The 16,963-nt window shown below is 45.1% G+C and overlaps 1 protein-coding gene and 2 long non-coding RNA genes across 5 annotated transcripts; 2 read left to right on the forward strand and 1 right to left on the reverse strand.

Annotated features, from left to right (window-relative positions):
- The first annotated feature begins 891 nt into the window (after positions 1-891).
- LOC135369238 (uncharacterized) lies at positions 892-2,834 on the forward strand. Of its 3 annotated transcripts, none has more exons than XM_064602857.1 (5): positions 892-1,077; positions 1,732-1,768; positions 1,911-1,994; positions 2,211-2,369; positions 2,441-2,834. In XM_064602857.1, the coding sequence occupies exons 1-5, from the start codon at positions 967-969 to the stop codon at positions 2,785-2,787; spliced, it is 738 nt and encodes a 245-aa protein (XP_064458927.1). In that variant the 5' UTR covers positions 892-966; the 3' UTR covers positions 2,788-2,834. The 3 variants fall into 3 exon arrangements, with proteins under 3 accessions (XP_064458927.1, XP_064458928.1, XP_064458929.1); XM_064602858.1 differs by having other exon boundaries at positions 2,217-2,369; XM_064602859.1 differs by lacking the exon at positions 1,911-1,994.
- Positions 2,835-5,981: 3,147 nt separating this feature from the next.
- On the forward strand, positions 5,982-7,663 carry LOC135369239 (uncharacterized). The gene is made up of 3 exons (XR_010415005.1): positions 5,982-6,082; positions 6,150-6,395; positions 7,484-7,663. It is a non-coding gene; the product is annotated as an uncharacterized LOC135369239 (long non-coding RNA).
- Positions 7,664-9,394: 1,731 nt separating this feature from the next.
- On the reverse strand, positions 9,395-10,447 carry LOC135369240 (uncharacterized). Its single transcript, XR_010415006.1, has 3 exons — positions 10,312-10,447; positions 9,921-10,073; positions 9,395-9,479 (listed from the first exon to the last, which is right to left on the reverse strand). It is a non-coding gene; the product is annotated as an uncharacterized LOC135369240 (long non-coding RNA).
- Positions 10,448-16,963: the final 6,516 nt, after the last annotated feature.

Consider the following 16,963-nt stretch of genomic DNA (forward strand, 5'->3'; position numbering starts at 1 on the left):
GGACTCCCTGGATAGGCTAGATGATTTGGCATACGAGTCATGGATGAGTTCAAATGGGTAATTTCTTTTTTCGAAATCAGATACCATTTGCTGAGCATGTTTTACAAAATCAGTCTGATCTGAGCAGATTCGTTTCACGCGCAAGAACTGACCATATGGAATACTCCTTTTCTGGTGATTGGGATGATAGCTTTCATAGTGGAGATACTGGCGCTTGTCCGTTGGTTTCTTGTATAGTTCAGTGGTTAGCCTACCAGATTTACATGACACTGTCACATCAAGGAAGTTGATGGATGACCTTGAATAGTTACAGGTAAATTTAATTTTGCTATGCAGAGAATTGAAGTGATCAAAAAATGACTGCAGAGATGCCTCATCACCAGACCAGAGGACAAAAATATCGTCGATGAACCTGAGATATATAAGTGGCTTAAAGGGACTATCGCATCCGGGAACGTGTGTATGAGACCCATACCATAATGTTCGGTATCATTTCACAATCTAGTTGGCCCAATTTCTCTTTCGAGAACGCCGTACATATTGAGTAAACGAATTTTAAATATTCCCGCCGCCTCTGAAGCTAAGGAAGCCCAGCGATAGTAACATCATGATGACGTAACGCAGCCGCACGAATGGGAGGGCTGCGCAGACGACAGTCTCCGAGCTCGTCTGCTTCGGGTTTGAGTCGCCATCGTCGCCATTTACCTCGCGAAAAGTCATCGATAAATACGCCGACTTCCGCTTGTGATTGCGAGTTCTGACGCGACCATGTCGCGTGAAACACGGTGTTACGTTCCTGGGTGTACGAACACTTCGGGCTCTAACCCAGAAGTGACATTCCACAAGCCGAGGGACAGTGACACGAAGCGAAAATGTGAGGCAGTAGTCGCCAGCAGACATCCTGACGTACGAGGAGAAATACATGTGTCCCGCGTTTGTTCTTCACACTTTGCGGAGGATGCGTACATGGAAACGGATGTTCTACAAATCCGACTTGGAGTTCCGAAACGAAAGCGGCTGAAGGCTGACGCCGTGCCCACAATATTTCCGGAACCAACTCGGCCGCGGTCTGCTGAGGTGGGTCACAGTTCTCGTATATGTCAAATGGGACCCCGCAAAAGGACATAATAATTGATAGGATCTAGCCCTGAAAAGCGTGCCTGCAACGCAGTTTACACGCTTTTCTCGGCATTGGCGCAGCCGGCGAAGTTCGATCCCTAAAACTAAGCAATGTGGGTTTTGCAAGGGAAACCCATGAGCTGAGATTGCCATTCTCGTAGTGCTTGCTGGAAATGTCGCTTACCGATGGGATGGATTATTATGAGAACATATATAATGAAGGGGCGTATGCACGTTTTCATTTAGCCGCGCGTCATATACGAACACGAACGGTACTTTGTCCTTTTGTGGGCTCCCTTTCAGCGAGCAAATTTGCGCGTGAGGTTTCATTTTCTCTACTGCATTAATGCATGCTGGAAATACAGGTTGCATGTTCGAAAAACAAGTGACAACTTTATTTTGAGATTATGAATGGGGAGTTTGTCGCCGGGCGATACTCTACCCCATTGTTTCTGGTAATGTGGGGTATGGAACAATATGAGTCCATTTTCATAAGAGGTATCTGTACAAGGAATGTTTTTTCTAGGCAGATTTGTGAAAACCAATCTATTACATATCTTATGAGATGTTGACTTATGAATTGGAACCACAAGTAAATAGTTTCGTTTACAGGTCCAGTCCACCAGCTTCACTGAAGCCAGTGCAAGTGGTACGTTCCGTAGAAAGCTCTTATTAGGCATTGCTGCACATTCATGCTCCCGCCTATCTGTTCCAGTTTAAGATGTTTTTGTCGTACTTGTCCTATACCAGCCTGTTACAGTGATAGGTGTGATAACGTGTTTGTATTGTAGACGTGGAAAGGATGGAATCAGCAAGCGATGCGGGTGAATGTTTCAGCCTACAACAATCCATGTCATCAGCGGGTCCGGAAAATGGTACATGCCCAATTCATTTATGCTCACTCTTGATAAAATCCATGGTGGTTAAAATGAATGCATAGGCAATTACTCTTGAGATTCATAGCTCCTCCTTGTAAACACAGGAGAGCAGTAATCACATCATATCCCATATTGTTTTTTCATAGCTGTATTGCATAATTGACTTTCTGCATTTTTTGTATGTGTCATGTTGGTATTGCTCTATTTCTTCAGTGCTAGTGCTGGATGGACTGCCCCTTGAACCATTTGTGCCCTACCAGATAGTCAGCCAATATGGGTTCCATTACACATTAGTACCGCACAAGCCAGAATCTGTAGCGGAAAGGGTTCAGGACAAGGAAACACAAACAGCTATTCCGACATCCACGCTTGGTAATATTGTAATATCATTTACAGGGAACAGACCTTTTACACACGTAGCCTACTACCAATTTGGTTTGCAGGCACTCAAACTGGGTTCCACATGCAAAGTAGGGAAAGCCAGACAGGCATGAGCCTTCCCCCTTCCAGCTCCCTTCTGTTGACATCATCTGAACTAGCAACTTGGTGTCCAGAAGACAGCAACATTGAAAGCGTGGAGGTCTCTGCAGGACAGGCTTCCATGCAGCATATAGGTGCACCAGCATTTGAGGAACTGATGCCAACAGATATGCTTTACATGCCTCTTTCGCCCGTCCACTGCTCCACCCCAGCTAGAGAAGAACTTGATACAACCTTGGGATCTACATGGTATGCCGTAGTACAAGTGTATTATATTTACAGAAAATTGTTAATAGCTCTGGTGATCTAGTGATTACAAAAAGGAAAGCTATGACGTCCATTTAAGTTAATATGAATTACATTGTGACCGTTGTGAGGCAAGTGTGACAGAGTTACAGCATATTTGTCTACCCACAGATTAATATTGCCTCTTGATGTGTTTTACTATCCATGTGGGTGGTGAGCCTAAACAGCTTGTACCCTATCATGAAGTTGCTACTATCTGTGTCGGGTCTGAACCCAAGATAATTGGGTCAGTAGGTGGACATGCTACCAATCAATTGATAGGAGCCACCTTGAAATGAATACCACGGATGCTAACAGCATATGTTACAACAGCAGTCAAGGTGGTGGATAAAGCTTGAAGATAAAAAAGCTTAGGAAGAACAACAGACATGCACACGGATAGCTCATAGCAGCAGTATAACACGTAACACAGACATGAGAGAAGTTATAACAGTAAAATACATGGGAACAGAAGGGGTAAGGAAGCTGTGGCCAACAAACTAGGCCACCATGACCACGCTGGGGAACAGGTCATTTTAACCTTGGTGAAACAGACCTACAGGGAAGGATGTACAGGGATTTTATGAAAAAGTCATCCTAGAAACAGCACCGCAAAGTGTGCTGCCCTGACGAATAGGCCGTGCATTCCAAGACATATAGATGCCTTCCTAGACTGAATAGCAAAGGCTTTCTACTTCACACACAGGGGGGGGGGGGGGGGGAATATGTTTATTGAGAAAAAAAAAACAAGGAAAGGTTAGTCAGGCAAAGGCCGACTTGCTATTCCTTTCGTAAAGAGGAACGGAAAAGGAAAGGGGACGAAAAGATAGGAAGAAAACGAAAAAAGGAAAGAAGGCGGCATGAAAGAAAACGAAAAAAAAACGAAAGAAAGAAAGCGAAAAAAAGGGAGAAAACGAAATAGAGGAAAGAAAACGAAAAAATAGAGAGAGAACGAAAAAAAGAAAGAAAAGAAAAAAAAGAAAGAAACGAAAAGAAAAGGGAAAGAAACGAAAAAGAGGAAAGCAAACGAAAAAAGGAAAAAACGGAAAGAAGCGAAAAAAAAAGAAGAAACGAAAAAAAAAGAAAGAAACGAAAAGAAAAGGGAAAGAAACGAAAAAGAGGAAAGAAAACGAAAAAAGGAAAAAAGGAAAGAAGCGAAAAAAGAAGCTTGTAGTATGAGCGTGTGGAGAGTGCATATGGTGCTGGGGCGAAACGAGAGCAGCAAATCCAGTGAGGCCTTGCTGTCAGTCAGAACAACCCACTGTGCAGCCGGCAGACCGAGCAGATGCTGTAGAGCAGAGAGGATGCCGAGGAGTTCCGCTTCCATAGAAGACATTGGGTATGGGAGGACAACGGCTTGCTGAAAGTCACTATCAGGGATATAAAATGCAGCACCCGAGCTGTCTGCCGTGACTGAGCCGTCCGTGTATACCTGGCGATGATTCTGATACGTGGAGTGCAAACAATGGAGAGCGAGTTGGAGGGCTACAGGTGCGGGAGTGTCACGCTTGCGCTGAAGACCAGGGATGGTGGAGCAGATATCAGGACGCGCAAGGGTCCACATTGCTGGCGCATATGTGGGAGTGGTTGGGGAGGGAGGAAGATGATCCTTCAGGCGGGCGATGGTCTTGCCGAAAGCTGAGTCAGGGCATTCGTCGTCAATATGGCAAAGATAGTGGTGAGGGTGACTAGTTAGATAGCGAGAATATACTCGAAGTGTATCAGCATCCCGCAGAAGAGGGACAGGAGTCTCCCGTGCTTCAGCAAGCGTGCCGTAAGTCTCTGATGTTCGTGGTACTCCCAGACAAATGCGAAGGCCGCGGGCTTGGATGTTAAGGAGCTCGCGCTCCTGCGTTTGGCTGAGGGCATGCAAGATAGGGAGGCTGTAGCGTAGTGTCCCCAACACGAGGGCCTGATGGACGCGATGAAGATCAGAGCAGGACGGGCCCCAGGACGCACCAGCGATACGTCTGAGGACGTGAACTGAGGCAGTCGCCTTTGTGGTAATCATCTTCACATGGCGGGACCAAGTTAGGTCGCGATCAAGTATAACACCTAGGTATCGGCATGAAGTGGCGAAAGTCAGAGGGGAGCCGTCAAGGTAGAGCGGATACCTGCGGAAGCACTTGCGCGAGAACGCCATTGCAACAGTCTTCGCCGGCGACACTGTTAGGCCACGGGAGGCAAGATAGGTGGTAATCACATGTAGAGAGCTTTGCAGTCGGCGCTGGATCGTGTCTCGACGGATTGCAGAAGTCCAGATGCAGATGTCGTCGGCGTATATTGTGATGGATGTATGAGCAGGGATCAACGGGGTAAGGGAAGCCATGATAAGGTTAAAGAGGAGGGGGCTAAGGACACTGCCCTGCGGGACCCCACGGGTCACGTGGTGCTTGGTGGTGTCACCGCCGGCGGTGCGCACGAAGAGATAACGGCCTGATAAGCACACAGCATTGTATTACACATATACGTTTCGCAAAGGTGAATAACTTCTTTTCTTTCTCGATGTAGGCAGCCTGATCCGAAGGACGTGACGGTCCACTCATCTGAATTAACAGAGGGATCAGAGACTGAAGAGTAAGCTTTGCACTTGAAAGCCGTGGGAATTCTTACATTGCAACTATTTTTTTCCTAGTGACGAATATGAGAAGGAACATGAGGGACATCATTCTAAATCCAATGTGCATCGAACGTAAGTACAGCATGCTCCAGTATGCTGTGTTTTAAGACATAGAAATATGTGATTGCTTTTCAGGCTAAATCCAGAGGAACGTCTCTTCCTGGTGGCGGAGTCAAGTCTGCGAGAGCTCCTGTCACAGTGTCCTTGTGGCAGCAGCGATGCTGAAACAGACATCACAACAAGGGGCACATGGCTGAGAGCAGCAACAGCTTGCAGCTGTGGGAAACTGCGTACATGGTCCAGCCAGCCTTGGGTGGAAGACAGACCACTCGGAAACATTCTGCTCTGTAGTGCGATTCTGTTTTCCGGCGTGAACATAACCAAGGCATTTCGTATGTTTGCCATGATGAAGGTACAAATACTGGCACTTTTCTAGTGTTAATGTAACCAAGGCATTTTGTACATGTTCCATACGATGCAGGTGCCAACACTGACTTTGTCGCAGTACTTCAGAACACAGAAACAGCACCTCTTTCCTGCCGTGAATGATGTGAGTACATTTATACATATGCCTACCTTGAAGCACATGACATGGTTGTGGACACCATAGTGACTGACCGCCACACTGCAATAAAGTCTGTGTTAAGGGAATTGTGTCCACACATCAAACACCGTTTTGACGTGTGGCACGTTGCGAAAGGTGAGCACTCTCAACAAGCATAGAAAGTTGCTTTCGGTATTCAAACTCATGTGGTAACTTTGAACAGGGATCAAGAAAAAGCTTGTGTCTCTCAGCCGCTCCACAAAGCACCACGTTGTGAAGTTCTGGATAGAGAGCCTTATCCGACACATATACTGGTGTCCAAAGTACAGTGGGGAAAGTGGTGACCTTTGTCTGGCGAAGTGGGTATCGGCAGTGAACCACATTGTCGATGTCCATGAACATGACAACCCACTGTACCCAGTTTGTTATCATGGCCCAGTTTCAGAACCACGAGAATGGCTCAAAGAAGGTAAGTACAAATAAATAAACCAATGGGTGCAGTCAGGCGATAACTCAAGAAATCTCTGAGAAAACTTTAAATGAATATTTGGTAAAGTAATTGCATCTGGGTTTTCTGGAGTAACACAAATGCAAAATGTGTGACATATATGCGTGTGTCTACTCTACATGCATGCCCTGTTATCATTGTTTTGGGAAGTGTGATTTAGCTGGAACTGAACAAAATTCAGAAAAAATGCTTAACCCTTTCTTAAATATAGCACAGCATGTAAATGGTTTTGGTGCTTAAAAAATACAGTTCTCACAACTCAGACCTCAGTGGCTGAACGATGGCGATGACAGGCAGGGTGAAGTGACCCGACGAGGCTGGTTGTGGCATTAAACCAGCACACTCTTGAAAATGGTGTCCTAAGATTAACTGTACTGTATGACTTTAATAAGTCACACTGTGCAGTTAATCTTAGGACACTATTTTCAAGAGTGTGCCTGTGTATGAATGCATTTTTTGAAATTATATACAGTGCTTATTAGCACTGCTGACACAATCACGTGAGGTAGGTTTTTTGAGTGGAAGCTGAAGTTAATTTCGGCGTTGTATCAAAATTTAAGCTACACCATTTTTATGCGTGTGTAGGAAAGGAGCCTTATTGCACTGTTCATCCCATTGACACACATGGATTTTTCATTGCTTGCCCTCCTGTAGAGGGCCCAATAAATAGCACTATGGTCCTAAATTTTCTTCGGCAGGCATGTACTAGTACGTAGACATAGCAACAAAAATACTAAAGAATGGACAAGTTGATTTATCCCTTTCTTACACCCACGAGTTCAGTCGTGTGCTATGTCGTGGTTGCATCTCCAAGCATCGAGCTTATAGGTAATTTTACGTAATAAGTGGTCGAGCTGGTGGATGAACTCCAATGTCAGGAAGCCTGACCAGCGAGTGACAAGGGAAAGCAAGCACAACACAAGTGGCTTGTTGTGTCTGTTTCTTTTTTTTTTTCTGTTGTCGGTCGCTCACGCTTTCTCAAGAAGGACTAGTAGTTTTGTTAACTTTGTTGACAGAGCTAGAATTAAGCTTATCATTTACAATTACAGATAGTGAGACGTACGCAAAGGTCAAGGACATCTTGACAGCACCCGCACTGCTCAGGGATGTCCCTATGCTTTCTGCAAAACAACAGACATATGGCCTGGAGTCATACCACAGTGTCCTGAACCACTTTGTTCCGAAATCCTATTCGTTTTCTGATGAGGGGATGGTGGCCAGGTATTAAACCTTCATAAAATCATGTCACACATACAGAACCTGTACCATCTACATTACAAAACTGTGTTTTAGGACACAGTCGGCAACACTCCATTACAACGAGAATGCTGACCGTGTGCAAGTGGAAAGAGAGGGCTCCAAGCAGTTCCGACTGAAGCCATCCAAGCTGAAAAAGACGTGGGTGGCCGTACCCCTCAAAGAAAATGCTACCTATGCTATATTTTCACCACTGCGTGCATCATGTTCTGTGTCAATACATAGATGTAGTTATTGTGGCTAGTTTGAAGATAGTGCTAGTTATAGAGTGTTTTATCCTTTGCAGAATTTTTTTATTGAAAAGCTATGAGAGCAGCATATATAGATCTCATTTTTGCCTGATTACTTTAAAAAATTAATTAGGTGATTCCAGACAAAAGCAAGCGGAATGAGGGTATCCTTGTTTAGAGCTATTTCAGGTCTAACAAATCCTAAAATACACATGTGCCTTAAAATATCCATCCTTGAATATTGATATGAAAATGAGCTGAAACCACGCTGGCGGGGAATGCAGGAAGCACAGCGCTCACTTCATGCAAGAGCTCGACATAATTTGAAGTAATGGAAATCATCACAGTAGGTGCTGATCTACTGGCTAAATAAACCACTTCTGTTGCCGTAGATGGCTCTTGAGGAGCACTTTTTCAGTCTCTCATCATCTGCATACCAAAATTCAGCAATAGATATTTCACGGCATGCTTTTAAGGATTTTTAAAAGATAGAATGGCTTTCAATGTGGATTTTCTCCTGTTCGGCTTGCTTTTGCTCAAAGGTCACATATATCCCCTTCCAGATGATGTCCGCCTTGCAGTATAACTCAATTGGGAAAAGTGATGTCTGTGCTGCTCCCATAGCTTTTCCATAAAAACACCCAGTATTGAGCATAGTCCTTCAAGTTCACCTAACACATTTATTGTCAACCTATGCTTATCCATCAACAGATTATGCGGCAACACTGATTGCAGAGGTTCTGACTCGCATTCAAGAACACCAAACGCAGTCAGTAGCTGCAGAAACTCGGCCAGCTCGTTCAGCAACATATGGTGAGAAGCCAACTCTTAGGCAAGCTGTGGAACAACACCAAACACGGTACGCAAAATATTGGTTCTACCAAGTTGCACCCAACCTGCTTGCTCCTGATGACTTAACTCTATTCTGGATTTTACATGTAGGTTCCAGAAGGGAAAGTAGGCCATGTCCACACCAGCTGAGGACCACGGACAGCTGGCCATCTTGACATATGACATCACAAACGGCCCTTTTCAGGGCCAACCAATGCTTTACGCAAAGACAAGCGTTGCTTGTAGATCAACCCACCTCATATGACATTGCATATTAATTCTCAAACCCATTTTGATAACTGCATAACTAAAATCATTAAAGGGACTATCGCATCCATGTGTGTACGTTAGTCGTCGCTTAACAGTTAACTTGGCCAAAATTCACTTCCATAAACAGCTGAAGACAAATTTGTCACTCTCAGCAACTATCAGCCTTGTGTGTGTGACGTTTGCTCCAATTTTCAGAGAAGGAATTTTGAAATACTCTAATATCCGTCATCCGCTCTTGCCCACATGATTGTCAGTGAGCAACGTAGAAAAAAATGTCACTGCAGTGGCACAATCAATTGGGACGGATGCAGCAGCCCCTTTAAGCAGTACCTGTTCTACGAAAAGAAGTCTTATGGATATGCTGAATTGCAAAACTATATTTTATTATAACCAAGTTAACATTTTTTTTTCATTCCAGCACATGGGCAGTTCTGAGAAGACAGCAGCCTGGAATCTACTGAAATTGTGAACAACAGTATCATCACCATCTGTGCATGGATATTAAATACCACTGTAGCATTTTGTTATGCAAAAGAAATATTAAAACGAAAAACACCAAAGAATTTATATTCGTGCTATCCGGGAGGTTTTTCGGTATGTGTGGTGCATGTACTGCTTTCGACACGGCAGCTTGTGGCTCTTGATTTTCATCACATTTGAAAAAAGGTACATGATCTTTTTATGAGCATTAGCTTAATGAGTTAGATGTTTCAAAAAAAAGGAAGTGAGGTATGTGGCTTTGAAGCCTTACAGTGTGATAAATGTACAGGAATGTACACTCACGCCAATAATATCAGGTCGACACCCTCTAGCTTACCTACTTCTTTTATGTTCACTGAAGTCATGAAAAGGGAATCAGCCAGCAGATGCATATAATATATGTATGCTGAAAACATACCATTCTTAAGAAAGATACCCTTGGTATGAAGGCGACGGGTGCTCTCTTCGAATCGCTCGCACAGCGCAGCCTGGAATTTGTCGCCTATTTCTAGGTCCGAGGTAGCCCCAGACCCAACTGGCAAATACAGAGTAGGCTGTGAACCTCAGACACCTATGTAAAGATATGAGGCAAGTCAATTTCAGCGATACTGCAGCAAAAAAGGATGGCCAACTCGCATACATAAGAGGTGACCAAAAGACAACTGCAAATATCCTAGTATATTCCAACATATCTATAGAACATTGCTTTAAAGGTTGCATTAAAAGATGAAACTCCTACATATCGGTTAAAATACAGCTGTGGTTGCTGTAAGGGACTATTACCATACCCGCCCTAGGAAACGACATACCTGTTGTCTGTCGGATCCAACAGCCGCAGCCGATAGTCGTAGCGGCAGTACTGGCGTGCATTCACCGCCAGCATTTCCCTCCGCAGACAGAAGTCGTGGAACAGACGGTGCTCGGTGATGCACTGCACGCCAGCACTGTCACACAGAGCTGCAACCTGGCTCACTGAGGTACAGCACAAGTATTCGTCTGGTTGCTCCGGACTGCAGACGCCGCACAGACACCTGTCGTTTTTCAAGTACCAGTCCAACAATCGGTTGATAGCGTAATTGCAGTGGGTGCGATGCGTACAATGTGATAATCTGACTTACCGAAAGTCATCGTTTTGCGTGACTTCGCGAACAACTGCATCCCTGTTGATCGGAGGATGAAGTGGAAGTGGGTCCGTTGAATACGGATCATCGTCTGACACCACGTCGTCCGAGCTGTCCTCACTGAATTCATCCAGCAGCGACGAGGAAAAACTTTCGCTTTCGACGTCCGACATGATCACAGCTAGGCTCTACGGGGTTTCCCAGGCAGACGACGTCCCGACAGTCGCTCCCTGATTGGTGCGGCTGCGTGACGTTTGCGGAGAGGGAATACCAGAAAACCCTCAACGTCCGTCGTCTGCTACGGCTATGTTTTCCATCAAACTGCACAGAAACTACTCCACTTCTTCGTGTCGGACTTTTTGTGTAATTGTTGGCGACGAACGACGAGTAAAACGGCGCTATGGTTTCGGAATCAACCGGGACGGATGCGATAGTACCTTTAAGGGGGAAAGAATTGAGGGCTGAGTTTTCAAAACGACCCATGAATAAATTGGCATAATTAGGTGAAACCCGGGAGCCCATGGCAGCGCCATGAATTTGGACGAAGTGTTGATCGTTGAATACGAAGTTATTAACAGCTAAGAACTAGTTCTAAAAGGGGGATGATAGCGGGCATGGGAAGAATATCGGAAGGGTGAGAATTAAGGAAGTGTTCAACAGCAGATAGACCTTCGTCATTGGGAATGTTAGTGTATAGCGAAACGACATCCATTGTTGCCAACAAAATGTCAGCATGGTTACTGAAATGGTCATGGACAGCGTTAATTTTGGAAAGGAAATCGTTTGTGTCTTTGACAAAGGATGGGAGAAGGGGTGGGATGTGTTTGATGCAGTGGTCAGCAACTAAGGATAATTTCTCTGTCGGTGTGTTTATTCCTGAAATAATGGGTCTCCCAGGGTTATTGGGTTTATGAACTTTGATCAAAAGATAAAAATTACCTGGTGTGACGTTCTTAGGACGCAAGAATTTGGAAATATGGGACGGGATAAGTTTACTAGTGACGAGTTCATCAATTTTCTTATTAATAAGAAGACAAAAGGAAGGGGTTGGATCCTGATCGATAGCTCTGTAGAATGAGCGGTCACTCAACTGCCTGTCTGCTTCCGCGATGTAGTCGGATGTATTGAGAACAACTATACCGCCACCCTTGTCCGCTGGTCTGATAATAATGTCATTACGGGCTTTAAGATTTCGTAGCGCTACTTTCTCACAATTAGACAAGTTATCAGTGTGTACAATAGATTTCGAATAATTGGTCTTGATATCCTTGTGAACGGCCTTGATGTAACTGTCAATAAGGGGGCTAGTTGAAGAGGAGTCCGGCGTCCAGCTAGAGGGGTTTCGGAAGGGCGCAGCATCTGAGCTAGGTTTATCGTGAAAGAAGGTTTTCAGGTGCATTCTCCTACCTAAGTTGTGCAGATTGTGCAGAATTTCAAATTCATCAATATTACGCTCCGTAGGTACAAAACTGAGACCTTTTGAGAGAACACCAAGTTCAGCCTCGTCGAGGGTCACATCAGAAAGATTAAAGACGGTGTTATGGCCAGCCTTCGTGGAAAATGGTTCAGAATTTATCACGTCACAAATGCCATGCGCTAAAATGGGAGATAGAATAAGATTATCACGTTTCGATTTTTTGGTTTTGATTTCGTGAACTTTCTTCAGCTTATTGGCAGTGAATTCAGAGAGATTAAGAACTTCATGTTGAAAGAGTTGGTTCGCAAGCTGTTTGAGCTGGTTATCAATATCTTTCAAGACGTAAGAACTTTCCTGTCTGAGAATTTTAACTAGTTGGAGCGACGCATTATTGAGAGCGGTAGCCCACTTCGTAGAGCTCAAGGGGGAATGGAACTTAAAAGACGGCGTGATGGACAATGATAAACCTTTGGGAATTATACGTTGAGATATACAATCTGTATAAAAACTAAAATTAGACAGGAATCTAGCTTTCCTAGGCAAAAGTTTACGCGCTTTCAAGAAGGGCACTGAATGACGTTCATTGTTCTGTACAAGTCATTGTGTCCGGCCGGACCTGCGTTGTCTAGACTGCTTACGTGTTGTCATAGGGAAGCGACGGCCAACTCTCCTCTGTGCCCCGGCTGGAGGAGAAGAGCGTACTTGAGCAGACGCACCACGCGAAGTAGAAAAAGTCCTTGGTGAAGAATCCACGTTCACACAGTCAGACACCCCTGGAGATGCATCGGGGTGAAGTGGGGATCGCAGGTGGACTCCGGCACTATGGTTAACACACTCCGCAGGAGAGAAGCTGATTACGTTGTCAGCGGCTGGAGAAGAGGCCGGGGGACTGTTGATGGGTGAAGCTGGAGCTTGTGGAGAAGAGGTCTTGGGCACAGGGGTTGTAGGAACCAACGCAGGATGGGAAGCAGAAGGGGCTGGTTGGTCGTTGCACGAGTTAAGTGGAGCAAGAACATCGGCATAGCGCGCAGTCGTGGCGTCGGTTGTAGAAGTGGATGGTCTCTGATCGACGGGGAAGGGGGGGAAATCTTCCAGACGCAGCTCAAAGGGGGAAGACGTCACAGCTGGGGGTGGGAGGTCTTGCAAGATGTGCGTGAGGATTCCCCTCTTCCCCTTTTTTTGTACAGCAGTGTGTATGTCTATACTATATATACTTATGTGTGTCACCACTTCACTTTGTACCTGAGGAAGCGTGGACCTCCACGCGAAAGCTTGTACAAATTAAACTTAAACAAAAATCTTCAGTGTCGGCTTCTGTATTTTGTTTATACTACCTGCGAGCCTGTGATAAGTCGGTTATCACCAGAATCAAGGTCAACGCGGCGCAAAGAAAGGTAAAACAAGAGGCGGGAACACTTGCTCCTCTCCCCGAAAATACCGTGCACTTTTCTTTGCGACAATCAAGCAGGCGGGGCTAAAGCCGAATTTTTACTGCTTTTTGTAGACTATATCTGTTGCGATACAGTGCATAGTTTCGGTTGGGTGTGTGGTTATCAGGGGAGGACTTCATATTTCTGTGAAAAAAAAAGTGAGGTTCGCTTGACAATTTTCAAAGTTCAATTGAAAAATAAGTTTCCCGCAATTAAAAATTGTCCAAAACCTTCCTCAATCGTCGCAAAAGTTTCTAGGAGGTAATTGCCGAGAGTCCGACAATCCTCCGGCGAGTACGTAGCCATTTAGAGTATTTTATCACCTAGGGTGAAACACCCTGTATAGAGGTCTTAGATGGTACGTTTGACGACTCGTGACGCATATCTGGCCGTATTTGCCTGAGTCATTGCTAGCGCAATCGACAAAGCCTGTAAATGCCGTTGTAATGATAATTTTCAAATCATCGTACTTTTGCCAAATCACGAAATCATTGTACTTTCGACAATAACAAAAATACAAAAAAGAAGAAAATCACCACCGCTCGCTCACTTCTATAAATTTGTAAATTCTATAAATTTACCGCATTTATTGAAAGCATCAAAAAGTATTGCAGTTTCTGGTGCTCCAATGTCAATTTCCTCTTCGCCTCAAGCTAATCAAGAACGCGAGATTGCCTTCCCTATATCAGTGCTACACCCTCCACCGTGCACCGGATTACTTGGACGACTCGTTTCTAATGAGCATGTCAGTGGCTTCCATTTTGATATTTGTTGCACTGCTCAATCTATAGAACTCCATACACGGTAGTGCTGTCCTCTCGGTTCGGTTCGGTTCGGTTGGGTTGGGTTGGGTTGGGTTGGGTTAGTTATACGCCGGGTGTTAGTGCCCGTCACAGGACACACAGACTTCACGTTGTGGTCAGCTGTTGCATACTGCAGATTCATGTGTGTCCCGTTGACCTCGCGCAGGTAGCTTATGCATCTGTAGTCCTGTCATTCGTCTGTCGCTACCTTCGTGCCCGGTGCGAAGCCCTGCCGAATGAGCGGGCCGGGTGTAAAGAGCTATACTCACATATCGTCAAAATGGTTTGAACATTATCAGAGCCTTCGATTGTGCTGATGCTTGTCCTGTGCATACATGTCCCGTGTTTATCTGTTGTACGTTCTAACCCCCTCGCCTCCCCGTGAATGGATTACTTTGCCCTACGCTGGAAAAAAAAGTCACACGCACGCTCATAGTACAGACGGAGAGGCGAAAAGAAGCGACGTTGCGATCACTGTCCCGTAATGTTTGTTTGTTTTTTCTTCGCTCGCTTTTGTCGATAGTACAAAAAATACAAGATAGAAATGCGCAAGTAAACTTACAAAGGAAAGAGAAAAATAAATAAGAAAAGAAAGCGTTCCAAAAAAAACCACATACTTTTACAATACAAAGGGAAGAAAACGACACGGAGCAACATATGCTGCTCCTTAAAGTGGGCTTCACCTGACATCAAAACGTTACATTTCGCCATTTTTTGGCGGAAACGTACGTACAAATCTAGTGTTAGCGTGTTAGCGCAGCGGTCAAAGTACGCGCGCACGAGAGCGAGGAGGGCACGATACCCGAGGCGGGCGAGACGGCCGGGGAGAAACACAGAGGATTCCGTCGGAAGCATTCGACGCTACACATTTGGCAATGTCAGACGTTTATCTTACGTATTAAAGTTTCGTTTTTTTTTTTTTCATCCTATTTCCAATTCCGATTCCATTTTTATCCAACACTAGCCATTCTGGTAGGTTTGTAAATTCGGCTTCACCTAACGCACCCGTGCGCTAGGTGAAGGCGAGTTGCAGAATGGTGACGCCTACCAAAACAATGCCCCGGAAGGAGGCAAATCATGACCAGGAACGGTGTCGATGCCGGTTCGGCTGATTTGCTGACGCGAGTTTCGTTTCTACTGCAACGCGAGGCTATCGAAAACGAGTAAATATAACGAGTTTCGACAAAAACTGATGTTCCACGAACAAGACTCATTTAAGAGAAAAAAGTTTCATATTCAAAGCGCACTCTGCTGCACGTATACAGCGTCCATATACAGGGTGTCCCAGAAAACGTGTCATTGAATTATAATAGAAAAACTACGCCACCTAGAATCATGTGGTCAACGGCATTCGCTCTTACTAGGTTTTTGCCAACTCCTGATGTGAATCTTATGTACCGAAAGTTTAATTATGTAAATATTTGCTAAAATTTGCCAAGTAAAGGTCTTTTTTTACCCCACCAATATAAAGAGCGTGCCGAATTCACTCAAGTTCATGATAATTGAAGGCGATATTTCCGAGCTATCCCATTCGAAAAAATAGCAAAACATCATGCTTTTCGTAGCACCGCACCATAACGCGCGACGACTTTTTGAGCGCAATCGCTCTCAGTCCGACGATAGGGGGTTGTAAACCTATCGCACAAAGTGATAGTAGAAAAAGTGACAGTTCCCGAAATTGGGAGAGGGAATGTGCGATCCCAGCGAAAGTCGGCCTGATAAGCCATATACCTGTGTTATCTCTTTCTGCGTTGCAGGTGTGGGCTGGGTTTCCAACCTCCTTTCGTTGGACTGAGAACGATTTCGCTGAAAAATTTGTCGCGCGCTAGCTCCGTAGAGCATGACGTTCGGCTATTTTTTCTGATGGGATAGCCCCTGAATATCCCTGTCAATTATCATTAATTTCCGATCATTAAAAGCGACCTTTACTTGGCAAAATTCCGACTTCAATTCACAAAAATTTACATTATTAAAATTACGTTGCACGACCTTCACATCAGTCGGTGGCATAAACCTAGTAAGAACAAATGCAGTTTTCCGCATGATCCTACGTGGTGTAGTTTTTCTAAATTATAATTCAATGACACGTTTTCTGGGGCACCCTGTATACTGGGATGCTCAAGATATTCCTCTCCAGACCTTCTCCTCTCCTCTCCAGACCTTCCGATACCGATAGCTTCCGATTAGAGCTCTGCCGGGCCCGGGCCCCCGACCCGGCCCGCGGACCGAGCCGGGCTTGTTATTGGGTGTGTGCTCCGGGCCGGGCCGAGCCTGTGCCGACAAAATAAGCTAGTACCGCGGGCGGGGCCGGGCCCGGGCCGTCAAATATGTTTCCGAGAGTCAGGCCCCGCCGAGCCACGCAGTTAATTCATACAATGGAGATGCATTAGTTCATATCATCATGCGCTTGCGTCATTCCTGTGCATATTTTGCAAAGACAAGCAAGGGATACTGCATTAGGCATATGATTCGACCCTCTGGAACATTCTGAAAACCACTTTACATTGCTCCTCACTCCTCACGTATTTCACAATCACTTGGCAAAGCTTGGTGAGATGGGTATGGACTGGGAGAAGGAGTTTGTCGACCGCATCCTGTACCTCCGCAAAATCTTGACAGTGTAACGATAACGCCCATGCCCGCGTACGTTCTGGATTTAATTTGGTCTGGTGCGGTTATGGTGTTAAACC

This window comes from Ornithodoros turicata, chromosome 9 (assembly GCF_037126465.1).
Source record: "Ornithodoros turicata isolate Travis chromosome 9, ASM3712646v1, whole genome shotgun sequence".
In the NCBI taxonomy this organism is placed as follows: Eukaryota; Metazoa; Arthropoda; class Arachnida; order Ixodida; family Argasidae; genus Ornithodoros; species Ornithodoros turicata.

Coding starts and splice junctions, on each gene's coding strand:
- LOC135369238 (XM_064602857.1), top strand. CDS start 967: ATGGAAACGGATGTTCTACAAATCCGACTTGGAGTTCCGAAACGAAAG. Junction 1,995..2,210: donor ATCAGCGGGTCCGGAAAATG/GTACATGCCCAA, acceptor CTATTTCTTCAG/TGCTAGTGCTGGATGGACTG. Junction 2,370..2,440: donor TATTCCGACATCCACGCTTG/GTAATATTGTAA, acceptor TTTGGTTTGCAG/GCACTCAAACTGGGTTCCAC.